Below are 26,723 nucleotides of genomic sequence, written 5' to 3'. Positions count from 1 at the left end.
GAAGTTGGGTGGAGCCGGCACATGCCGCCACTGTGGAAATGCAGGAGGATTCCTGTGTTGCCATTACAAGCAATGGAGGGAAACCATGCTATCAATGCTTCCCTCCATGGGATCAGCTGGGAGAGGAGGGATTTTAATATCAAAATCTTGATTGAAATTTTATGTATGTCACCCTAATATTCCTTTTTTTTTACAATACCAGTAAATAAAATTTCAAAAAGGGCAGTCAGTTGCCCTTCTATTTCTATCTTGTAGAAAAACAGAAGTGATGCAAAAGAACCCAAAATGTCGTGTTTGAAAGTCTGCCTTGATCTCTATTACTTTAGGATTACTTTACCCATTCAAACTGTTGACAATGAATTTACATTATTTTCTGTTCCATTAAAAATCAGTCTATAATTCATACCTTCAAATACATAACAGTGACAATAAAAAGTCTCAACTTCCCTTCTGGGTACACGTCTTTTTTTTATTCTAAAAAGTACCTGAGATTCCAAGGAGTGCAAAAACAATATTATTATTTATATAGCTTTCTAAGAAGCTCCTGCACATTTTCAAAGAAATTTGAAAATTAATAGGTCTTAATTAAGCGGCTTAAAGAGCTGGGCATGTTTAGCCTGCAGAAGAGAAGGCTGAGAGGAGACATGATAGCCATGTACAAATATGTGAAGGGAAGTCATAGGGAAGAGGGAGCAAGCTTGTTTTCTGCTGCCCTGCAGACTAGGACGCGGAACAATGGCTTCAAACTACAGGAAAGGAGATTCCACCTGAACATCAGGAAGAACTTCCTCACTGTGAGAGCTGTTCGACAGTGGAACTCTCTCCCCGGGGCCGTGGTGGAGGCTCCTTCCTTGGAGGCTTTTAAGCAGAGGCTGGATGGCCATCTGTCGGGGGTGCTTTGAATGCGATTTCCTGCTTCTTAGCAGGGGGTTGGACTAGATGGCCCATGTGGTCTCTTCCAACTCTACTATTCTATGATTCTATGATTCTATGATTTTATGAAAGGCTTTGCTTTACACAACTCTGTGTCATTCTGCATCTACATGCAGAAGCATTTTATGTCTATTGTTTTTGTTTTATCTACTAGTAGTTCTTAATTTTTACTTAGGGAAAATTAACATTTGCAATTACTCTTTTTTTAAACACCCCACATTCATATTCATTTCAGGGGATAATTTTTAAGTTTCTTTTTGCAGTTGAGATTTTTAAAATGAAATATTCTCATGCCTTAAATTTTGCATTTAAGTTTTAGTCCCTCCTGTGTCATCGAAGGGGTTGGTGATTATCGGTGTACTGCTTGCCCACCTGGATATGAAGGACAGTACTGTGAAAGGTAAGGAAAAATACTGAAATTCAAGATAAAGTTCAAAATACATGGATTATTAAAAAAGCAACACCTCAACAAATAAATAGCAAAATAAATAAAAATATAAGCTAATATTAAACATGTATATGTTTAAGAATGCCAGAAGATAGACATTCCAAGAATGTGGAATAAATGAATTCACAGTGCTAATTCATTATTAGTCCTTCTCAGTTTCTCCTAATAATTAATACCTGTCACTTTGTGTGATGAATCATGTAGTCTGAGGTACATATAACCTCCTTGAGTCCCCTCGGGGAGATAGGGTGGATTATAAATAAAGTATATTATTGTTATGTAAGATGCCTATCTTCAATAATATCAGTTGCTGACTTCAGCTCAACCACAAGGAGCCTCCTTTCACAATGTTTGTGGAGATACATTTAGCACAACCTTTTTCTGGACTGTACAGTTTATTATCTAACCATGAACATATTACAGTGTTCCCTCGCTACTTCGCGGTTCGCTTTTCGCACCCTCACTGTTTCGCAGTTTTTAAATAAACACTAAAACAATATTATAAATCACTAGCTGTGCCCGGCCACGCGTTGCTGTGGCTTAGTCTGGTGGTGTTGGTCCGTCTACATTAGGTTGTATTTATGCTGTGACCTCCACCCTTCTTTATACTCACATTAATAGTAGTATTTGAAGTCTGTTACCTTCTTCAGTTTTTGTGTTGATTGATAATTGCTTGAGATCCCTGTTGTCTTTGGTTTGTTGTTAATTGTAATGTCTGATTCTGCTGAGTGCGGTTTATATTTTTATTGTGGTACAATAGTCTTTTTTTTGTTTTGCCTGTGTAGGTGTTTATTATTATTGTTGTTGTAGTGGTCATGAAGGTTGGATAAGTTAGATGCTACTGTATTGTTTTTTGGAGGCCCAGTGTAGCACTGACTGGCCTCTCAGCCTCAGTGCCTGGCTGCTTCTTGCCTATGATGGTGTTGATTCTTATTGTTGTTGTTGTTGTAATTGTTATTATTGTAATTGTTTTTTTGGAGGCCAAGTGTGAATGTAGGGATTGGGGAGGTGGATGAGTTGTGTTGTCAGATTTTGTATTTGTTATAGTCACAATGCGTTGTTGTGAGTTTTGTGGGTCCAGATTGTGGTTTTGTGGTGTGGTTGTGTTGTTACAACTGAGAGGCAAGGCTTTTGTGTTGTGTTGCCAAGTTTTGTATTTCTGGGGCGTTTAGTTGTGTGCCAAGTTTTGTATTTCTGGGGCGTTAAGTTGTGTTGTTATAGTCACGATGCATTGTTGTGAGTTTTGTGGGTCCGGATTGTGGTTTTGTGGTGTGGTTGTGTTGTTACAATCAGGAGGGAATGCTTTTGTGTTGTGTTGCCAAGTTTCGTATTTCTGGGGCGTTTAGTTGTGTTGTTATAGTCACGATGTGTTGTTGTGAGTTTTGTGGGTCCTGTGTGGTTTTGTGGTGTGGTTGTGTTGTTACAACTGGGAGGCAAGGCTTTTGCATTGTGTTGCCAAGTTTTGTATTTCTGGGGTGTTTAGTTGTGTTGTTATCACATGATGCGTTGTTGTGAGTTTTGTGGGTCTGGATTGTGGTTTTGTGGTGTGGTTGTGTTGTTGTAACCTGGAGGCAAGCCTTTTGCATTGTGTTGCCAAGTTTCGTATTTCTGGGATGTTTAGTTTTGTTGTTATAGTCACTGCGCAAACAACTTTATCATTTTATATATATAGATAAAAAAAATATGATTTACAGTGGCGGTGGTCTCAGTTGGGTGTGGGTGATGGGGTGGAGAAGGAGCCCAGACGGCAGCGGGAGGAGGAGGAGCCAGTGCCATGTCCCCCTGCCTCTTTCTTCCCTTCCTCCTTCCCTCTCTCTTTCTACTTCCTTTCTAAGGAGAAGCCTAGCATCCCTACTTTGCGGATTTTCACTTATCATGGGTGGTCCTGGAACGTAACCCCCGCAATAAGTAAGGGAACACTGTAATCAGTATAGCAGAGCTTGGTTCAGTGTTTACCATTTAACAAAATAAAACCTGAATGTTTAGCCTGATATTAAGTAGAAAGATTGGGTGATCCCATTACAGTTTTTTTAAATTGTGTCAGAAGCGACTTGAGAACATTTTGCAAGTAATTTCTGGTGTGAGAAAATTGGCTGTTTACAGAGATGTTGCCCAGGGAACACCCGGATATGTTACTGTCCTGCTGGGAGGCTTCTCTCATGTCCTCGCAAGCAAGAGCCAATAGACAGGAGCTCACCCCATCTTGCAAATTCAAACCAGCAACTTTCAGGTCAGAAGTCCAGCCGGCACAATGGTTTAACCCATTGCGCTACCTAGGTCACCATCACAGTGAAATTTATTGAAGACATATATAAAGAGTTGTTACTAAGGAAAACAAGAAACAACTATAAAATGGGTAGAAATGACTACAAAGTGCTATTTTTTGAGACCCGGAGTGGGGGGGAATCTAGTTACCATTACACAGCAAATTGAAGTTACCGTTTCTCAACAATATGAAACAACAAAGTGACTATTACTCTGGAAGATGACAATATGGAATAAAAATCAATTTATGTCTAAAAGAGAAATATTTTCTTCCAAGACTACCAAGGTCTCAGACTCAGAGAAGTTTTAGAAATGGCAAAAAGAAGCTGTCTCCGCCACCTATTCTACAATGTATTGCTGTAGATTCTGATTAAATTAAAGGATTAAATCTAAATTAAAAGTGGATTAAAGGAATTAGATATTAAGTAGCTCAGAATGGTTGATCTCTTTTGGGGAACTCATTAATAGGAGAGGTTCCCTAGACTCTTTGATGTTTCTTTTCACTGTTTTAAAAGAGATGGCTATCAGAGCTTGGAGGAGATAGCCACCTTTCAGATAACCCCATAGTGAAGGGACAGGTCTGTGAGTATTCTTTGTATCAACTTCCTGTTTAATTGTTAAATAAAAATAATATGGCAAATGAAACTGCTCTACAATGGTTTCATCCAAATAAACCAAATGAAAGTAGCATTACTCTTAAAATTTCCTAGTACAGTAGAGTCTCACTTATCCAAGCTAAACGGGCTGGCAGAAGCATGGATAAGCGAATATCTTGGATAATAAGGAGGGATTAAGGAAAAGCCTATTAAACATCAAATTAGGTTGTGATTTTACAAATTAAGCACCAAAACTTCATGTTATACAACAAATTTGACAGAAAAAGTAGTTCAATACACGGTAGTGTTATGTTGTAATTACTGTATTTACGAATTTAGCACCAAAATATCACAATATATTGAAAACATTGACTACAGAAATGACTTGGATTATCCAGAGGCTTGGATAAACGAGGCTTGGATAAGTGAGACTCTACTGTATTTAAAAAGCAAAGAATCTCTTCTAGTGTAATTTCAAAATGACTACAGATTCAAATTCTTCTAACAAAAAATATCACACGTGGCTTCAAACATGGAAAAGAGAAATGTTGATCTTTTTTCAGTGATTTTCCTACATCTTTTCATCAAAACTTTGAAAATAGATTGCCTCAACTACAGCTTCCAATTCAATATCAGAGTGCCAAGTAAATAAATGTTAAGGAATCAATTGTGATACAAGTTGCAGAATTTAAATTAGAATTTAAATTTAGAATTTAAAACGATATATTTAGTAGAGTTTTACCAGGAAAGCTAACCCATGCCCTGTAGTATTAATGTTGTCCCCAAGTTCAAACCTAGCTGCCCACATCTGGTGGCAAACCAAAATAAGGTAACAGGGTATATAGCCGCAGTAGCAGAACAGTTTAAGGTGTATGCAGAAAGATTTATTCTGAAAACCTTCAGAGATAGATAGATAGATAGATAGATAACAATGAATGTGAAGAAGCAATGGCTTTACACTAAAGAGGAGTTGTAATAACACTGGCTGAAATAACTAAATGATCTCTTTGCTTAGATTCTTCCCAAAGAAATTAGATAAATGTTTATAAATGAAATATTGGGTGTAGAAAATCCTTTCAACTTACAAGATATGGAATAGTTGTACATACAATTGGCTAGTCTAAGCTCCTGATTGGAAAATATGAATGTTCTTCCCTGTCTGCTCAATTATAATGTTTTCCTCATTGTAGGTTACATGTGTAGCATATATACACTCTGGAATACACCATGTGTATACTAACTGCATCATGTATGTGACAAATATAAGTGTTTGGCTCTTCCCCTATATGTATACAGAAAACCTACTGCATTAAATAAGTGAATATGTTCCAGATTTCTTTAGTGAGTTCTTCCCAGAAAACCATTTACATTGAAATTCACAAGCTTAACTTAATTTTTATTTAAAATGTGCAACCTGTAGATGTTCTTCTGGATACACTGGGAACCCAAGAATTCCTGGTGGATCATGCCAAGAATGTGAGTGTCATCCATATGGTTCGCTGCCTGTTCCTTGTGATCCTGTCACTGGACAATGCACGTGCAAACCTGGATCTACTGGACTGAAGTGTGCAGGATGTGAACCCCGGCATGCTCGTGAAGGCATAGCATGTGTTTGTATGTATACTAACAGTAATTTCAAACTTTTGTGGCTCTCTTCTTGCTTTCCAGATGAGTTTTAATAGAATAGGCACAGGGCCCTATTGTGCAGAATGTTTAGTTCAATTATCAAAATCAGATTTACCTGCTTATAGCTGCTCCCTCCCATTCCTACTGTTATAATTTTATACAGAAGGCAGGAGGAAGGTTGCACAAAGGATCGGTGTGGCATGAGATCAAGGAGAGATTCCTGCAAATTTAATAAAGCGAATAAATCAACAGTAACATCTGGAGACAGCATTGTCTCCCTTTCTCAGTGCAGTAAATCCTCAGAAGTTAGAATCCCAAGAAAAAAAAACTTCAGGGCAATAAGTTTTATAAAACCCATCAACAAGTCATGCTTATACTATGATAAGATATGAACCAGATAACCTAATATGTGGAATTGGCCTGATTCAAAATATAATTTGGCTCGATTACAAATTTTAATTGTTACTTTTGAACAATAGAACCCATTTCCAGCACTGTGTATCAATGTTGTGAACACTCTATTAAAATATGGATAACACTATCAATTCTGGCATCTGTATCAAAGGAGGAAACTGATGTTCCAGCCAGCTGACTGTTCTCTTCCCTCATCCCCATGCCTGTATGTGTAGCAGGTGGTGACTGATGCTGCTTTCAGTCTGAATAGATTCCATTGCATATGGAAGAAACTGGCTAAGCTACAATACCTGTTAGTTTTCTCTTATATTTAAGGTTTGGATTCAGACCACAGCTTTCTTTTGAAAATGGGCCAATGAGTTGGACTGATATCTGGAAACCACAAATGCTTTTCAAATGTATTTAATTTACAAATGACTTTCTACTCACTTTGTTTTTATACACATGCCTTCTTGTTAGGCATTCAACTTTTGAGGTAAGTCTGATACATACCAGATTTGTCATGTAGTGCAATTGTGTGGTGAAAACACCAAACAGTATCCAATTAATTCACACCAAGCACTGTTTCTGTCCATGGCATGGCAATTTTTCTCCAAAGCTTTGTTGGATTTTGCCCGCAATGTTTTCTATTCCTTCCTTCCTGAAAGATTGCATGAGGTTTGGTTTTCATGTGTACCCAATAGGTGTGTACAAAACTTCATTTTTAATTGGTTTTTCACATCTAATTCGTTAGATTCGTACATAAGAAGCAATACTAAGAAACAAAAGGGGTGGCCAGGCAAAAAACTTAAGATTCAAAACACTGACCTTTGACTTTTGGATGAGTTATGTAAGTCTCGTAAATGGCTCCAGGTTTCCGTTGTGGGTGCTGCTTCTCACCCAAAAGGGCTGAGTTTTGTTCCCCCAAAGGGCCCTGAGGATTGTTTCTCCTCCTCCTCCGTTTTTGTTTTCTAAAGGGATTTTGAGATAAAAAGGGATTGTTGGGAGTCTAATAAACCTTGTGAGGTAAGTTGGGGAGGGAAGGGAGGGAGAAAAAGGAGGAAGAATGTAAACATGTGTTGCCAATGGAAAATGTTCTGAACGCTTGTATAAGTTTACGTAGCACTATTTACAAGAAAAAAAAACCTTGTGAGGTAAGTAAAGTTGAGAGGCAGTAACTCCAAATTTTACCTAACATGTTTCCTGCTGTTATATTTGTTATATTGTTATATTTATGATACAGATCCCTAAAAATATTTTAGAAACACTTTAGAAATGATTCTTTATACCCCCCCCCCCTAATTTAGTAATGGCTATTTAAACATTTTTTATTGATTGCACAGGCCTAGTGCCTAGCAGTAATACTCAGTGAATGATACACCACTTGTATTCATGCTGACAGTTTTATACACCAAGCATGGAGATATTTGGCCATGTATAAATTATATAATTATCATCTTGAAACATTTTCTGTGGCTCCAGTAAATTTTAGCCTGTGTATTAAAGTGATAGCACCCTGTCTCTTTTAGTAAAGGATGACACTTTATGTGTCTCTTCGTTTCAACCTAATATTCAAGAAAAAAAATATGTTGAATGTTCTCAGTTCATATTAGAGGCAGAAGTTGTTTGTTCTTTCAGAGTATTTTCATGTATTTATAAGTGCTTCATTTTTTCTATCATGGTGAATTAAAATGGTTTTCATTTGCATCCCATTTTCTGATATTTATTGTCAACTATTTCAAGGTTAACTAGAAAATGCTTGTTTAAACAGAAATCTATTAGTATGCTGCTATCTGTTGATTTAGCACAACAAGGCATTCCTTTAAAAAGGGGGGAGTCTAGGTCTTTCAAAGAAAATTGTATTCTGCTATTTATTTGATTTACAGTTTCTGAATGCTTGCCTGGCAGATCTGTATGGCTCCTTGACCAACTAGGATAGATGTTGGTATATAAAACATACAGCTCAGCATTAAGCCCATATGTTATTTATGGAAATGTGCTCTTTTTTTGTGTTCCACACACAAGCTCACAAATGAGAAGACTTGGACTACTAATAGGTTTTTCTGACATGCATGCATAAAGCAGAAAATATTGCCCCCTTACTAGAGCAATTACAGTGCACTTCAGTTCAAGCAACAAATTAGTGGGAGAACTGTATAGAGGAGAAGGCAAGAGAAATTTATTGGGGAAAGGAAAAAACTGAAAATAACATCTCAGTGCCTCCTTGTGCAACTTGACAATTGCCTTCTCGCTGCACTAAATCAATTTGCCTCCTATCCAATGATTTTCTTTCCTGTTATTTCTATGTCTGCAGCTAAAATGTAGTTTTAACTCCACATAGCCTGAAATAGCATCATATCCCATTCTATAATGAGAAAGGTTTCTCGTGAATTTAAGTGAGCACAGGAGAGGATTAAAAAAATAAATATAAATATGCATGCCGCCTCCCAACTCAGCATGGTAATTTAGGCATGAAAAAGCAGACTTCTGCATATTTATTTATAGATGAAGTCTGAGCAAATGACTACTGACTTCTCAGTAGCCTACTTGATCCAGTGCCAAGGGGGCACCATGTAAGTATCTATATCATACCTATATTAAGTTGGAGTGGATGCACTGGAGAAGAGTGGAAGCACAACCTCCTCCTTATCAGTGGATTCAGTGGACGTAAAGTGTTTGTGTTCGTTGGTTTTCCATGAAGCTTCGCAACACCCCATTTAGAAATTAAATGGATGATTTTCCTACCCACATCACACCTCCTTTTCTTCACTTTCTTTGGGATTTATTCGTTCAATTTCTCACCCCATGGTAGAGATTTATTTCTTCCTATTGACCCTCCAAGATTTCTATTACTTATCTTTTTTATTAAAACTACATCACCCCGGTTCATAGGAAGTGGTTTTAAATTAACCCTGATCTTTCCCTAAGCCTCTGCATTGGCGATTGTAGGAAGTGGTTTTAAATTACGTAACCTTAATCTTTTCCCAAGCCTCTGCATTGGGAAATGGGTATTTTGGATTCTCCCACATACAGCATCATTGTTTTATTTACAAGCGGGCAGTAGAGATTAACTTCACAAAGGGAAATTGACCATTTTCCCATTTCTATGTGGGGAATTTTAAAATAAGGCAATTGCCAACTGGCTTCAGAATCGTTGGCGAAACCAACACTTTAGAAATGACAAAATACCTGAACCCCATAGTTGAAGCTTGTGTTATGTGAAGTTGCTGTTTCTTAGAAACACTGATTTTACTGTGTAGGATGAAGTCCTTAGATGGTGCCACCCTCTTCTCCATCAGACCATGTTCAGGCAACTCATATTCCATGAAACCACTGGCTAATTCAGATGTAGGTCACATGGTGCTCACCAGAAGTTTTACACGATAACTCCCAAGGACATCAGCCAACAGGGCCAAAAAAAAAGTCAAAGATAACGTGAGCTGCAGTCAAAAATATCTGAAGGGGTCCCAGCGGCCTATCCCTGACCTAATCACTCAGTTATGATCGACAGTTGAAATCAATTTCACACGGAGACATACACACTTTTCCTTGGTGGTATTGTTTCTGATCTCTGATCCTTCTGTTATCTCTCTTCAACCAAATCTATTCTAGACATTAAACTTCTTTGAATTGTGCCTGTGGATTTTTGTGTGGATGTGTGTGAATGTATAAACTGTATACTGAGTGCCTCTACAAATAATATTTTATATCATACTGTCTCCTTAGCAAGTTGTTCACAATTAGCTGTCTATTTATCTCCATCTGCTGTTCACATCTTTGTTTTTATGGTTTATATTGTGCCATGTTTTCTTTAGGCACTGGTTATTGGTGTTTAGTGGCTTTTTATTCTGGAGAATTTTATATGCTGTATAAAGTATTTCTGGGTTGAAAAAATAAGCATCTTCCTCAAATATTTAGGAGAAACAAATATTCTTTACTGTCCTTTCTCACAGTTTGTGATGATGAGTGCACTGGAGTCCTTCTCCGTGACTTGGATCAACTAAGCCAGATGGTTCTGAGTGTCAACCTCAGTGGCCCGCTTCATCCACCATATAAAATGCTTTACTCTTTTGAAAATACAACCCAGGAATTAAAGGTATATTCAAAACCATTTCAGATGTCAAATGCTGGCACGCAGGCAATTACACATATTTTTATCAGCACATGTTATTTGCTTAGTTGTGTAGTGGGTGGGATAAAGGAATGGTTTGTTTATTTTAGCCTTGCCACACTGACTAAATAGATTCATTTTTGGGAGGAATAATATGTAAAGTATGCAGTAGTAATTAATGTTTACCCTTTTCAATGGCAGGTAATTAATTGTAAAAATTGGGATAAAGCTTGTATTCTAATGTAACATAATGCTCCTAATATTTTATAATGCTCCTAATATTTTGTAAAGCAAAGAAACTACTTCACAAATTTAACTTGCCCACATCTTATATAACCCAAAAGTGGATGTACACTTGCTATATAACAATGTTTTATATATAGTAATTGAGAGTTGCAAAGTAAAACAATTATGTTATCTTTCACCATTATTTCTGCAAACCATGGTATAACATGTTCACCGCTCTCCTCTTAGCATTTACTGTCGCCTCAGCAAGCACCAGAGAGACGGCTTCGGTTAGCACAGAAAAATTTGGATACTCTTGTGACAGAAATGGATGAGCTTTTGACAAGGGTGAGTCCCAACGATGCATCCTGAATTCAAATGAAAAAGCAGTTTTTAGGACCTATCTTGTATATTATTACAGTAGCATGGTTTCAATTCCATTCTTTGCTATTTTAGTAAGGTCTGTATAAAGGAAGTTATGCAGAACGTGCTGGTAATAAAAATGCTTCCCAGAGTGATATGATCCAGTCCAATGGCATAATGTGATATAATATTCCAGTATTGTTAAGGTTTGGCCCTTGTTGATTAAAAATTGACTTTGAAATTACATTGTAATGTTATCAGCTTAGAAATCACTGTATCTAAATGTGTCTGGTTCTAATGGCACTGCTAGTCAAGAGCATACTGCACAACAATATTATTTCTTGTTAGATGTTTGTAGGAGATTCAATTAGTGTTCTCAAATTTAAAATCAGACAGTTGGTTCGGGACCTGCCTAATTTCGTGACTGTGTCCTCCCCTATGAACCTACGCAATCTCTTTTGATCCTCCGGGGAAGCCCTCCTCTTGCTTCCATCTTCTTCACAGATACATCTGGTGGGGACGAGAGAGAGGGCCTTGTTGGCCGTGACCCCGTTGGCTCTGGAACTCCCTCTCCAGCGAGATTAGGTTAACCCCCTCCCTATCCTCCTTCAGGAAACAACTAAAGACCTGGATGTTCCAGTTGGCCTTTGGTGAGACAGTCATTAGATAACCAGCTTTGGATGGTATTAATAATCTATCCTGTATTTTACTAGGTCCTTTCTTCTATGCGCTTTAGCCATCATTTTATCTAGCATTGCCGCCTTATCTTACCCACCCATGGAGATGAAAGAGTTGTACATTTCAGGCAGCAAAGTGTCCTTGGCTGGCCAAGTTTTTCAATGCTCAGGGCTCTCAAGCAAGCTACCCCAAGATTGGTTTTAATAATAGTAATTTGTTTCTTTCCCTCCTCTCTTCACAGCTCGAGCACTGTGACAACTTCACATAAAATGGTGAAATATCAGGAAATAATATATTAAAATATATCTCTCAAAAAAGTCATTGCTGTGTTAACTATAGCAGTTAAAACACCTTCCAAAAAAGGAGAGCAAACAAGAATCTAAAAGGAGGGTTTTGGCCATCCTATAGAAGACAATTACACAAATGGTGAAATAGGTCTTCTTCAGGAGTGAGTTGCATTCACTGAAAAGGGCATCTCCCTAGTTCTGACTCAGCATATATTTTGAAGAAAGATATCTGATAATTCTCAGGGCCCTTCCACACAGCCATATAACCCAGAATATCAAGGCAGAAAATCCCACAATATATGCTTTGAACTGGATTATCTGAGTCCACACTGCCATGTTTTCTATATCAAAGCAGATAATGTGGGATTTTATTCAGCTGTGTGGCAGGGGCCTCAGAAGTTCTATGCAGTCATAAAACTCCTGTTCTTGTGAAAGTGACTCTATCAGTTCCGGTGTAGGAGCCTTCTTCTTCTTTATTCATTCAGTCATTTCCAACTCTTTGTGACCTCATGGACCAGTCTACGCCAGAGCTCCCTGTTGGTTGTCACCACCCCCAGTTTCCTCAAGGTCAAGCCAGTCACTTCAAGGATACCGTCCATCCATCTCACCCTTGGTCGGACTCTCTTCCTTTTTCCTTCCATTTTCCCCAACATCATGATCTTTTCCAAGCTTTCCTGGCTTCCCATGATTTGGCCAAAATACTTCATCTTTGCCTCTAATATCCTTCCCTCCAGTGAGCAGCCGAGCATTATTTCCTGGAGGATGGACTGGTTGGATCTTCTTGTGGTCCAAGGCACTCTCAGGATTTTCCTCCAGCACCAAAGTTCAAAAGCATCTATCTTCCTTTGCTCAGCCTTCCTTATGGTCCAGCTCTCATATCCATAGGTTACTATGGGGAATACCATTGCTTTGACTATGCAGACCTTCTGTCAAGAGTCAGACGCCAATTAGCGAACAAAAATAGAGTTTATTCAGCAGATAAGCCAAAAAGTAATGTTAACACAGAAAAAACCTTGAAACACTTCACTATCAGTGCTTCAAGAGCAGTTCAAACAAAAATATAATTCAGCAACACAAGCAGGTAAAAACAAAGCTAAACAAACTTAGTGCAAACTGCACTTTCTGAGTCCAAGCCCTGCCAGCCGGCTCTGTAGTTTTCAAAGGAACAGTTCCCAAAGGAAAACACCAAATTGGTCAGGAAACAAACAAACAAACTAAGAATGCAGTAGACTGCTTCCACAATGTGGATAAAGCCGAAGGCTCCAAAAGGATGGTGAAAAGACGTCGTCCGGGATTCCAAGGTCAGGTCAGGAGATAACAGCGGTGTCCAAAGAGCAAGCCAGGAGTCAAAAGCCGATAGTAGTCATCAATCACAGGGCGAAGGCAGTAGCAAGGTCAAATTCCGATCCAAGGTCTGAAGAGGGTGCAGTCATCCAAAACAGGTCCACGATAAGACACAGCGAGAGCCAAGCTAGGTGATAACAGCAGATTCAAATCATAGTCCAAGTCCAGTCTTCATGGAAACACAGAGATCCCAATGGCGCCTCAGCAACACCTTGCCACACGCAAAGTGCAGTGGCCAAACATTCCCATTTTATTCCCCTTCCTCCTGGGTGACCAAACACTCACACCCAAACACCAGGTGTCCCAAATCTACTCAGAATCTGAGCTCCACACAGCTCGTGGATCTGGAGTACCTAGCAATTCGTCGGAGTCCCAATCATCCTGCCCACACTTAGCCCCATGAACACTTAAAGAACCATCCTCCCTTCTCCAAGCATCCCAATTGGGATCAGCTCCTGCAGAAACCCCAGGTTCAGAAGTATCCATAGACCCCAAATCCCCAGACATCTCCGGTGGCTGTGCCCATTCAGTGCCCGCTTCCCCAGCCACCACCTGTTCCTCAGCATCCATCTCCCCATCTGAATCTTCCTCAGAAGATCCCCCATATAGCTCTCTAAGTCGCTTCCTGCGCAACTCCTCCAGTGAACCTTCATCACGAGGGTTTTTTCTTCCTCTTCGAATTCCATCCCCATCAACCATAATCCCCGAAGGCGCAGTCACAACACCTTCGTTGCCAGTGTGATGTCTCTGCTCTCCACTATTTTATTGAGGTTGGCAATTGCTCTCCTCCTAAGAAGTAAACGTCTTCTGATTTCCTGGCTGCAGTCTGCATCTGCAGTGAGCTTCGCGCCTAGAAATATAAAGTCTCTCACTGCTTCCATGTTTTCTCCCTCAATTTGCCAGTTATCAATCAGTCTGGTTTAGGAGCCAGGTATCCAAAAATACAGTTGTTTTAGTCGTCTTCTACTTGAACAACAAAACTCAGAGACTTTTGTTTTTCCCAAAATAAGCAGGAAGGCTTTTTCTTTCTCCTTTGTTGCAACAGTTTACAAAGTACATACAAAATATACAAACTTTACAGCTTCTTCCTCCTCACTCACAGCATGAATTCTCCAACACACTCTTCAAACCACCACCTGTCCTTCAACATACAACTCTCATCAAACTTACTCAGTATTACTACAACCCATGGAGCCCCCAATGGCACAGTGGGTTAAACCCTTGTGCTGGCAGGACTGATGACTTGAAGTTTAGTTGTTGATCTGAAGGTTGCCAGTTCGAATCCAATCCAGGGAGAGCACAGATGAGCTCCCTCTATCAGCTCCAGCTCCATGCAGGGACATGAGAGATGCCTCCCACAAGGATGGTAAAAACATCAAAACATCCAGGCATCCTCTGGGCAATGTCCTTGCATACGGCCAATTCTCTCACACCAATTTCTGAAATTGCCCCTGACGTAAAAACAAAAACAAAAAACTGCAACATATATACTTCTCTCATTGCATTAACCACCACACCCTAATTACAGTGGCTTAACTATTTTACAGGTGGGCCAGAGGTATTAACTCTGCTATCACTTAGAAAATGTTAGGTAATTTCCAAATCCTGGCAATAACAACCTCAGAAGACACGTGGTCCCTCTGTTAACCTAGAACTAAACACACCTGCCAGTCCCAACTACAATAGGCCCACTAAATAAATTGTTGAACAGTAAATCACCAATTAATCCCATTAACGGGGAGTTAAAGCACCAAGATATGAAGGGCATATCATCATGCAGATGCACTGCCTCATGTCCCTCAATTCTGTGAATTACCTATTTCACCTGAGATCTTGGTTGTGAAATTGAAATTACAAAGGGAAAAGAAAATACTTCAACTTTGGCACAATTTGCAAACAGGTTTAATTTATTATAAAAGAATCCTCCATTATAATAATAATAATAATAAACTTTATACCCCGCCACCATCTCCCCAATGGGGACTCGGGGCGGCTTACATGGGGCCATGCACAGAACAATACAATATAACAAAATATAATAAAACAACAAATCATAGCACATTAAACAACACAATAAAAGAAAATATACACTACATTAAACAAGGTCAAAGAACAATAAAACCAAGGGCGGGCCACATGAACACTAGATTAAAACTCGAGGTGAGAAAGGAAGTAGGAGTAAAGTTATGTTAGTTGTTTGGATAGTATATAAATACTACTAGGAGCAATTGTCTATACTACCCACAAAGCCCAAAAACCTACTTTCAAGAAACAAATGGCAGCCAGATTATTTTGTAGAGAGTGAAAAACATGATAAATTTGAATGCCTCTTTTTTGAATCCCTTTACATTAATCGGAGAAGGGGTTGGCAGAAGCACAGATGTCACTGATCCAGTGAGGCTTTGCCAGGTTGAAGAACTGAACATGTAGAACAGAGAGAAATAATCCATTAATGGATTTCAGTAACTCATATAGCTAGAATCAAAAGGCATGAATAGGGACAGTTCTTCTTTTTTTACTTTTTGTAGACAGAAATCAGTAGGGAAGGGACTGAACCGACGAATGATAGAAGCATGAGGAAAACATTTATCCTGCCATACATACCTGAGAGTATTTGGTCAGGTACAATTAATTTGGTCAGGTACGACGACAAGGTTTTTTTTTTCAAGTTCCTTCTTTAGTTCTAGGTACTGAAAGCTTTTGGAATGGTTTTGTTTCTCTCTGATTGGCAATTCATAACAGGAAGCCAAATAGAATGAATAATGGTAATTTCTTTCTTATGCTCCTAATTTTTTATGTGTAAATCTATGAAGTTGAAAAAGAAAGTGTAGGAAGAGGTTTCCTTTTGCCACAATTTGTCTTCTTTATTTGTATCAATATTGGTTCATACTCGGGAAATAAAAAAAAAACTTTGGTTCATTTCAGTTTCTAATCTAACCAAGGCACAGCAAGAGGTAGAAAATCCTGAGTTAAAATTGAATTTCATTTATGACTTAGACCCTATCAAGCAAACTTAATTTCAAATGGAAGGAGGAAAATTGTTATTAAAAATGTCTTTATTTTGTAGGCTGTAAAATTCTCTTGAGAGAACACCTCTGTTGTTTGTTATTCCTTTTATTACTAAAGACTCCAAACAGTGCAAAAATTGAGATTTTGTTAGGTAATCCAAGAGAGGACTAAGTATATTAGTATAAAGTGTGACACCTAGTGGTAAAGAAATCTGTGCTTAAGTACACAATTCAATAAATTAGGTTTAAATGCCTCTTTGAAAACAGTGAAAAAAGAAAGGAAAATCTAGAAATATGTTTCTTGCTGTCCTTTTTGCCCTTTGTGCTTAGAAGATCATGTGATTTTTATTCAGGGATACATCTGACCATTTATGAACTTGAACAGGTAATATGCAATCCTCTAGATCAGGGCTTCTTAAACTTTTTCAACTTGTGACCGTTTTTGACCAATAAACTTTTATGTGACCCCAGAATATATATATATATATATATATATATATATATATATATATATATATTATAAATCAAACTTTTTTTTGAATACCAAATAGTTAAATACATGGATATGGAGGAATAATTGCACCACAGCAATAACAATTAGAGCATGCCTTACTTCCAAGTACATAAAAACCAAACCCCTTAAGTAAAATACAGTGGATACAGAGGGCCCATCCTATTGCAATCTGAACATGGCACTTACTCTATAGGGAGGCGGGGTGGGGGGGATGAAGCTTTTTGCGACCCCAGCATTGACCTATGAGGATCCCAATTGAGGTCGGGACCCACAGATTAAGAAACTCTGCTCTAGATATTGCTGGACTCCAACTCCTATCACCTGTCTGCTTTGGCTATATCTGCTAGAGTTTGTAAGACTGCTTGACCCTTCAAAAATATGGAAGGCCAAACAGTTCCAATTCCTGTACTGTGTGATCGCACAGTATGTGTCTATAGTCACTTACGAAAAACCCTGTCAATTTCTATTCGGTGGAGCTTATCCTCAATTAAGAGTCTATTTAATTGCATATGAAGAATTCTTTGTTATCTTGCAAAATAGAATGGAGAATCATCCCAGTTCAATTCTCTTGAATTTTTAGTGTGTACAAAAGGATTACAAAATGTTCTTGATATAGCAAGATGGTACAGTACAGAATTAAGATAATTCCATTGTATTACATTGTTTGTTGTAATCTAGATTCAAAAGCCTAAATTGTTTACAAGGAATTGCTGTTGCAATGCCATTTTATTTCCATGTTCCTGATTGGTTAAGTATGTATGGTATGGGGAGAAATCCTCTTCATACCATGGGGGAGATAAATAAAAGAGGCACTTCCATTAATATATGCTACAATCCATTTGTTTCTCTTCCCCATCCCTATCATCCCTAAGTCATGCTGATTGCAAATTTTGAACTTCCTTTCTTTCTCTCCCTCCCCCCAATTCCTCAACCATTCTGTGTACACGATATACTGAGAAGTTACAATGGAAAAACTAGAAGATGTTTTACCAAAACAGCTTTAGGATAAAGGCATAGATCCAATTGTCAGTCTCATCTAGAGTTAATCCGCTGAATCAATTGGAACTTACATAATTCAACACTTAAGTTCCATTGATTCTGCTCTAGTTGAGAGCTGTAATTAGATTTAGACCCATGTGTCCTAAATATTGCTTGATAACACAAATACATTTTAGGATGTAGTAGTGAATAATTGTTTTCCTCCAATCACTGACTCAGAGCAGTTATGGTGCAATCCTTTGTTATTCCACCAGGAAGAAGTGAATGATTCAAACCATGAGATTCCCCTTTTTTTGTATATAGGAGGACCTGCAGTTTTGACCATATGAAAGTGAAGTTTAATCTCTCAGTATCAGAGGAAGTCATTACTTTAAAGTAAATAGCACCAAGAGAAAAAACCCTGGAATCTTCCAGTTAAACCAGTCACTTCTACTCATTCTAGTGAAAGTGAGATTGCAGTAGAGCAAAGAGAGTATATGAGCTTTGAGGCTGTTGCTGCTGTTTTGACCTCTTTTGTATTACTTTTGTGTTCTTATTTTATTGTATTATAATGATCATCATGTAAAAGACACTGTGGAATATCCCTTCAAGGCATGATTTTAAGTCTAATATGGAAGTGCTTAATAAAACTCCAATATCAGTGGAGTTTCATTGTGGCAGCAGTGTTTAGTTTAGGTTTGACTGTGAGTAGAGCCGTGTCCACTGTGCTTTCTAAGAACTCAGAATGAAGCCTCTGATGGCTCTTTAATGGTTGAAGTAGTAATAAAATGTAATTGTGTACTTGGGGAAGAGTATGTGTCACTTCGTCTATCTGATCAATAATTTATTGATTGCCTTTTGCTTGAGGTAAAGTTTCCAAGTAACTTCAGACAGATGGAGTATCTCCTTGTCATGTTCATTAATTACACTTTTCTTTAATCTGTATCGTCAGGCGACCAAGGTGACAGCAGATGGGGAGCAAACCAGACAGGATGCTGAGACAACTAATGAGAGAGCGAAGCTGCTTGGACAGTTCATCAAGGGCACCCTCCAGGCTGCAGAAGGTATTGGGAAAAGGGGAAGAAATGCCAATAGTCTCTCAAGCAAAATGAAGCAACACATTCTAGGAAGAATAACACACAATGCATTGAACGAGAGTTCATGAACTGAAAGGAGTCAGTTACTCAAAACACTGGGCTTCAAAGATGTGAAATTGGAGGAGCTACAGCCAAGTAATTGTATATTTCCTCCAATCTATAGGGTGTGCTTTGCCACAACTTGGATAAACAGGCAATAATGAACACAGAATAACAAAAAAAACATTGAATGGGTTCCTTCAGGAACATTTCGGATTTATTTCTGAAGAAGCGCTATTATGATTATATAACTAATGGGCAGTTTCAGATGTGCTAATGTTTATTTTCAAGGCAATAAAATTTTCATTTAGGAGCGGAAGAAGAAAAGACTCTTTGTAGTTTAAGCATTCTGTGTGGTGTATTAAGAGTACATCTTTAATTTCTCAGAATGGCTTTAAAAATAAGTTACTACTTGCTGTTAGTGAACAGCTGCTTCTTCCTGTTTGCAAATTACTACTAGTCATGCATGTACAGAAGCATATATTGTTATTGTACATTCATGCTTAAATGGAGAAATAAGTGAGAAATATCTTTTTCTTAAGGGATTTTGCTACGTATTCCTTTTGTTTAGCATAGTTTGCTTTTTTCATATTCTTGGATCAAATCAACATGTCACAGTGTTTGTGTATACAGTTACACAGTTCCTTTTATTTATTACTAGCTTGGGGACCTGGCGGTGCCCGGGTCATTTGAGAAAGGTATTGTTTGCCTGTGTTCAAAGTTTAGTGTAGATCCAGTGTCAGCTGGGTTCAGTTGGTGCAGGGAACTACAACTCACATATGCAAGTTCCTTCATACACAGTCCATCCTCCTCCCAACACTGCCCAGATGTAAAGTAAGTCATGGGGGCTCTATTTATGTGGATGCAGATGAACTAGAACTCCCTTTTCCCCAAACTTTGCAATATGTTGTATTGGTTATGAGGGCTCAGTGTGCCAAGTGTGGTCCTGGTGTATCATCGGTTGGGTCAGAAGTGCTCATTCGTTGCAGGTGAATTATAAATCCCAGTACTTACTATTCCCAAATGTTTAGGGCAATTCCCCTCCAAAACCCACCAGTATTCAAATCTGGGCATATCAGGTATGCATGGCCAGTTTGGCCCAGACCCATCATTGTTCGGGTTCATAGTGTTCTGGGTGTAGGTGAATTACAACTCCTCTAAATTTCCCAGTAGGAGTGGTGTGACTTGATGCAGGGTGAACTACAACTTCCACCATGTGTAGTCATTCCCCAAACTCCTCCAGTAAGTTTAGCTGCTGCTCGGTTCTGCTGTGTTTGTTATGCAGACAGATTTGAAAGTGGGCGGGGCCATGCAAATTCCACACCAATGGAGAACCCTGGAATGCCTGCCTGTGGTGGAAGAAAAAGCAAAATCTAGGATGAAATGGTCCCCAAATGAAAGCATTCCTTGGGTGGTGGGCCGTAGTGTTTGGGAAGGACATTGGCAGGGTTTGGGCTACATGTTCATTGAGCTCGCTGTAACCGCAATGTCAGTGCAAAGGGGTGACTTGCTGGATTCTGAGCCCTGGGAATTGTAGTCTGTTTGTGGAGGCCAGAGGCTGTCTGTGTGAGCGGACACCTGTGCCACATACACACATATGGGTTTTCACTTTTCTTATGGATTTAGATTAGATAATGCTGGAAAATTACTAGAAGTGCTTCATAAAACAAAGGTAAGTTTTATGGGGCCGAAAGCATCTTTTATTTTCATGAAAGCCCTGCACCTAAGATAAGCTTGTAATTCAATGTTGATGTCTTTGAAACATTTTAGGAGAAATCAGAAACTGCCATGTGTCCTGAGACTCAGCTAGCAGTTCCTTTGTAAGGGATTCAATTATCTGAACTTCAGAATGCTACTGAGAGCCACTGAGAGAGACAGGAAGAGAGAGGGGGAGGGAGAAGGAGAGAGGGAGAGATAGCAGGTGTTAACAGGAGTCTGCATAGGAGTCATAAAAACGGGGCAAGACAAGAATGCTGTCCTTCTAAGAAGTTCATTGTTTGTGCTTTTTAATTTGGCTGTCTTTCCTTTTAATTCTGTTCTACATCTTCTCCAGATCCTAATTTACCTATTTATGGGCACATCATACACATATATGTTTTTATTGATATGACATTGTTTTATTGCTGACCTTGTTTTATTGTTTTATTGCTGTTATTGTATTGTTGTCGCTCCGAGTCCCTTCGGGGAGATGGGATGGGATATTATTATTATATTATTATATACAAATATGGAAAGCTCTTTCAGAATAAGCAATCATAAATATCATTTGCATCAACCAGCTCTTTGATTAGATTGGGAGGGAACAAAATAGATTAAATCAAATTATCTTTCCTTCTAAAAACTAACAAAACCTGTTTTTTATTATGTTGGTTTTTAAAGAGGTCCTGAGAGTAAAGAAGCTTGTGTGAAACAGCCCTTAGATCAGGTTAAGCACTGGAATATGGAAGGCAGCACTGAGATTGTTCTGTTACATTTTCATGGTCTTTCCTAATTGGATTTTTTTAAAAAAAAATGTGTGTGTTTGCTTATTTCCATCATCCCACAACAAAAAATCTGAGTGAATCAAAAATGTAAAATATTAAAAGGAAGTATTGAAACAATAAAATATTAAAGCTAATAAACTTTGGAATTCAATATTTTAATAGAGAGCTAAGCTACATGAAATACTTGGGATTTTTAACAAAATCCAAAAGCACATTCGAATCCAAAAGCACATTCGGATCCAAAAGCACATTCGGATCCTCTTACCTGACATTAATTTTGTTGTGACTCTGCAACAGATCCAGAGTGAAGATGAGGAAGGGGATTTTGGGTTTCAGATGCAGGAGCCAGAGGATGGGATGCAAGATGAATTCCAGGATGATGTCATGGGGCTGAGAAATCATGGAGTTATACAGGCTGGTTCAGAAGGGCAAGAAGCGCAGCCTGTGGATGAACTCCTGAACCAGCCTGTCATAGATAACAACCAGGGAGACATTCCCATGGGAAATAATGAGCTGGATTTGAATCAGGCTCCTATTCAGGTGCAAGATAATGAATTAGTTGACCTTGACAACCAAGGAGCTATCTAGAGCAGATCATTTGCAATGGAAAGGAATGCCGAGGCACAGCCTTAGATTAGCTGGAAAACGGGAGACCTCTGAAGGGAAGAAAAATGCATTTTTGGGTTGCTTTTAAAAGTGTGTGTTTAGAGACAATTCTTTGTCAAAGCAAATTCTCGCTTCATCAGAGTGGATGTGTCTTCATGCCTTGGAAATTCTCCTGTTCTTGAATCCTTGCAACCAGTGGACTAATGTTTCTTTGGAAATGGACTCATGCTTTTTGACTAAAGACTTTTGGACTCTTTTTGCAACTACTTTGGGATCTTTATTTCTGCCTGCTTTGATTATACATATTCTGCTTTAGCTTAATAACATTACAAAAGACTATTGCTGTGTGTGACTTGGTGTCAACAGCAAGATGAACTATTCTGAGGGTGCGACAAATTTTAAAATTGTCTTTCCTGTATGGTTTTCTTTGTTTTTTAATCCTGTGGAAGAAGAGCAGTTTTTAAATAATTACTGCCTGGGAAGAGGCATAAAGGTAGGAGGTAGGATGTGTTTGAAGGAGCTCTGGGAGGTTCCTCAACCTTTTCCATCTGCCAACATCCTCTGCTCTCCAATTTTGTCTCTAACTCCCCGACTGACTCCAGGTGTTCTTAATCTGGTATAACTGCCTGTGTAGTATTCCAGGGGGAGGCCGGAGGAGGACCCTGGTCGAAGAAGGGTGTGAAGAAGGAAGATTGGTTTGCGGACACCATTTCATCTTTGTGGCCTACAGTGTGTGGCTGAAGCCTCTGAAAACCCTCAGGAAAGACTAAGAACAGCTAGGACTAAGAACAAGGAAATTTAACAATCCCTACCTCACTGTGCTGGTGAGTGCGCAAGAGAGTGGGGGACTGAGCTGGTGTTGCTGTGGAGACCACGTTGCCACAGCCACTGTTTGCCTCCGTTCTCCTACTCCATTCTGTTGCTCTGCTGCTCTGTGCCTGGCGGTGTGATCCTCGGCTGCTGACTCGGTGGGAGCACAGTGTGGTTCTACTGGGCCTTGTTACTGCTACCTGCTACCTGGCCTCATTGTGGGTTGGATGTTCCCCGCCGTCCAAGAGGTCATCGTTGCCTGCGGCTCAGGATTGGAGGTGGAGAATGACGTAGACATCTCTGGGCCCGGTGAGTCTGCTCAGCTTTGGCTGAGCTGTCAGGCCCACTTCGCCTCTCCCATTGCCGCTTTGCTGGTCTATGGGGCCCCGCGTTGGCTGGGAAGGACATGGACATCCTAGTGGGCCGGTGAGTCTGCTCAGCTTTGGCTAAGCGGTTGGGCCCACCTCGCCTCTCCCGTAGGCCACCCGCTGATCTTCGGGCCTCGTGGTTCACTTGTTATGATGGTGGGTGGACTGGTGCCCATTGGCCCCTTGTTTTGTCCATCGGATCATCAACTCTGTGGGACAGTCTTGCTGAGCTGTGTGCAACCAGCCAGCCCATTGAGGTTGTTGGGGCTTGATTCAATCTTCTGAGGCCTCAGAGAATGGCTGGGTTGTGAGGCCGGAACGTGGAGAAAAAGCGGAGTAGGAGTGTGGAATAGGAGCGGAACTCTAGGGCAATGGTGTGGTCGGCAGAGAGGACCATTTTGCGGAGTTGGCTATCTGGACCTAGTTGGCTACTATTAGAACTTTTGGCATTGGCAACAAACAAATACCAGCAACCCATAGTGGCCTTGAAAGTTTTTCCTCCTGATCCCCCTCTCCTGATTTAACATCATAATAACTAAGGCTCTATTGTGCTGAGGGTCTGTCTTACTGAGTCTTGATTTATTACTATATACTGCTGTTATAACAACTTCAAATACTGCTATATTAACTATTGCATGCTGTGAAGCCTGGTCCCCTTGATTAATTTATTAAGTGTATCATCTTTAACTGGTCCTGCGCTGGCATTTTATAAAATCAGACTGCACCTTATTGAATTATTTATCATCATAATCCCCTCTGCCTGCCTTGCACTTTAGTTAGCTTTGACCCGATACCCATGCTGCTCATGCATCCTCTGCACTTTACAACTGAACTAGCACTTTGTATTGTTGGAGGGGGGTGGGGGAGGCTGAAGGATTACGGGGATTGCAGGGTGGGGGAAGGGAATGGGTGCGATAGGATGCCAATTGATAATAGGAGACTAACAAACCAAATAACATCATTTGGACCAGGGGAAGAGAAAGTGAGAGGACAGCGTGATAGGGGAGGGGGGTGTTCCGATGGGTGGGAAGTTCCTATTGAGGTGGTGTCTGAGAGGGGGAGATATGGGAAAGGGAGACCAAATCATTTAATTCGGCTTAGGGTTTCTGGAAGGACATTAATAGTTCCAAAACGGTCTCCTGACATAGCTAATCTGGGTAGCCAGGATGGTGGTGCCTCCAGGTTGAAGGTGGTGCTGTTCTGTGAATGGGAAGACATCTTTCATCCAAGATCTCATCTTGGATGAACATGTAGGCCTGGCATGTATAACAGAGACCTGGCTGGATGAGATGGGAGGAGTTAATCTCACCCAGCTCTGCCCGACAGGTTACTCTGTACAGCACCAACCGAGATCTGGAGGGTGGGGAGGTGGGGTCGTGGTGGTCTAGAAGGATTCCATCCCCCTGACCAGGTGCCCCGTCCTGCAGTCGACCATGTTTGAATGTGTTCACCTAAGGTTAGGACCAGGACAGATTAAGGATTCTGCTAGTGTACCAACCATCCCACTGCACTACAGTCTCCCTGCTTGAGCTAGCTGAGGTGGTCTTGGGACTGGCGTTGGAGTCCCAACGGCTCATAGTGCTGGGGACTTCAATGTCCATGCCAAGACCAGCCTCTCAGGTGCTGTTCAAGACTTCATGGCCACCATGGCAACCATGGGGCTGTCCCAATTAGTAACAGGCCCTACCCACAGTGTGGGAGATACACTGGACTTAGGCTTCTGCCAGGGATGGAAGGTGGTGGTGTGGAGGAGCTTAACATCGCTCTGTTGCCATGGACCAACCATCACCTGATCAGGTTTAGACTTACTGCACCCCCCAACCTCTGCAGGGGTGGTGGACCTACTAAAATGGCCTGCCCCAGGAGACTTATGGATCCAGAAGGATTCCTGACGGCTCTTGGGGAGTTTCCTCCTTGGCAGATGATCCTGTTGATGCTCTGGTCTCTCTCTGGAATGGAGAGATGACTAGGGCAATAGACACGATCGCTCTGGAGTGTCCCCTCTGGAGTAACCGAGCTAAACCAGCTCCTTGGTTCACTGAGGAGCTGGCAGCGATGAAGCAAAAGAAGAGGGAACTAGAGTGTGTGTGGCATTCAGAGTACAACGAGTCAGACCGAACAGTTCCTATCTTAGGACATATGCCGAGGCAGTCAAAGCCGCAAAAGAGTTTACCTTGCGGCCAACATTGTGTCCGCAAAGAACCATCTGGTGGCACTGTTCCAAGTTATCAGAGGTTGTTAACTCCCACTGCTCAAGGTGGGATCCGTGATAGCTCAGCAGCCTGCTGTGAAGCATTTGCTTGGTTCTTTGTGGACAAAGTTGCTCTGATCCGCTCCGGCTTTGACACCATATTAACAGCAGTCTCTGAGGATGTGATGAGAGCACCTGCTTGCCTAGTTCTGATGGATTCATTTCAATTGGTTGAGCTTGAGGATGTGGACAAGATTCTTGAAGAGGCGAGACTGACCACATGCATCCTGGACCCCTGCCCATCCTGGCTGGTGAGAGAAGCCAGAGGGGGTTTGGCCGAGTGGGTGAAGGTGGTGGTAGTGCCTCCCTTCGAGGTGGCAAGTTTCCAGCAAGCCTAAAAATGGGTGTGATCAAGCCGCTGTTGAAGAAGCCATCACTGGATCCCACTCAATTTGGAAACTTTCGACCTATTTCCAATCTTCCTTACTTGAGCAAGGTCTTGGAACATGTGGTTGCCTCGCAACTCCATGGATTCTTGGTTGACAATGATTTTCTGGATCCGGCACAGTCTGGCTTTAGGCCGGGGCATGGTACCGAGACAGCCTTGGTCGCCTTAGTAGATGATCTTTGCCAGGAACTGGACAGGGGGAGTGTGTCCCTGCTGGTTCTGCTGGACGTCACAGTGGCCTTCGATACCGTTGACCATGATATCCTTCTGGGATGCCGCGCGGGGATGGGTCTTGGAGGTACTGTTTTGCAGTGGCTCCACTCATTCCTGGAGAGTCGGTCCCAGATGGTGAAATTGGGGGATGCCTGTTGTTTAATATTTACATGAAGCCGCTGGGAGAGATCATCAAGAGTTTCGGGGTGCAGTGTCATCTCTATGCAGATGATGTCTAACTCTGTCACTCCTTTCCACCTGTCACTAAGGAGGCTGTCCAGGTCCTGAACCGGTGCTTGGCCGCTGTGTTGGTCTGGATGAGGGCCAACAAATTGAAATTGTATCCAGACAAGACAGAGGTCCTCCTGGTCAGTCGGAAGGCCGAACAGGGTATAGGGTTACAGCCTGTGCTGGACAGGGCCACACTTCCCCTGAAGGCACAGGTTTGCAGTCTGGGGGTGATCCTAGACTCATCGCTGAGCCTGGAGCCTCAGGTCCCGGCGATGGCTAGGGGAGCCTTTGCACAGTTAAAACTTGTGCGCCTGCTGCGCCCGTACCTTGAGAAGACGGACTTGGTCACGGTGGTCGATGCTCTTGTTACATCCCGATTAGACTATTGCAACGCGCTCTACGTGGGGCTGCCTTTGAAGACTGTTCGGACACTTCAACTAGTCCAACGGGAGGCAGCCAGGTTAATAA

At 40.7% G+C, this 26,723-nt stretch overlaps 1 protein-coding gene across 1 annotated transcript in view; it reads left to right on the top strand.

Annotated features, from left to right (window-relative positions):
- The window catches only part of lama2 (laminin subunit alpha 2), a 630,991-nt gene that overhangs the window by 471,759 nt on the left and 132,509 nt on the right, over positions 1–26,723 (top strand). The window contains 5 exon segments of the mRNA XM_062978830.1: positions 1,247–1,333; positions 5,663–5,856; positions 10,215–10,357; positions 10,847–10,945; positions 18,722–18,833. Of these exon segments, the coding sequence (XP_062834900.1) occupies positions 1,247–1,333; positions 5,663–5,856; positions 10,215–10,357; positions 10,847–10,945; positions 18,722–18,833 (635 nt within the window).

This window comes from Anolis carolinensis, chromosome 1 (assembly GCF_035594765.1).
Source record: "Anolis carolinensis isolate JA03-04 chromosome 1, rAnoCar3.1.pri, whole genome shotgun sequence".
In the NCBI taxonomy this organism is placed as follows: Eukaryota; Metazoa; Chordata; class Lepidosauria; order Squamata; family Dactyloidae; genus Anolis; species Anolis carolinensis.
The sequence above is the reverse complement of the archived record's forward strand: the minus strand, read 5'-3'. Positions and strand labels throughout refer to the sequence as shown.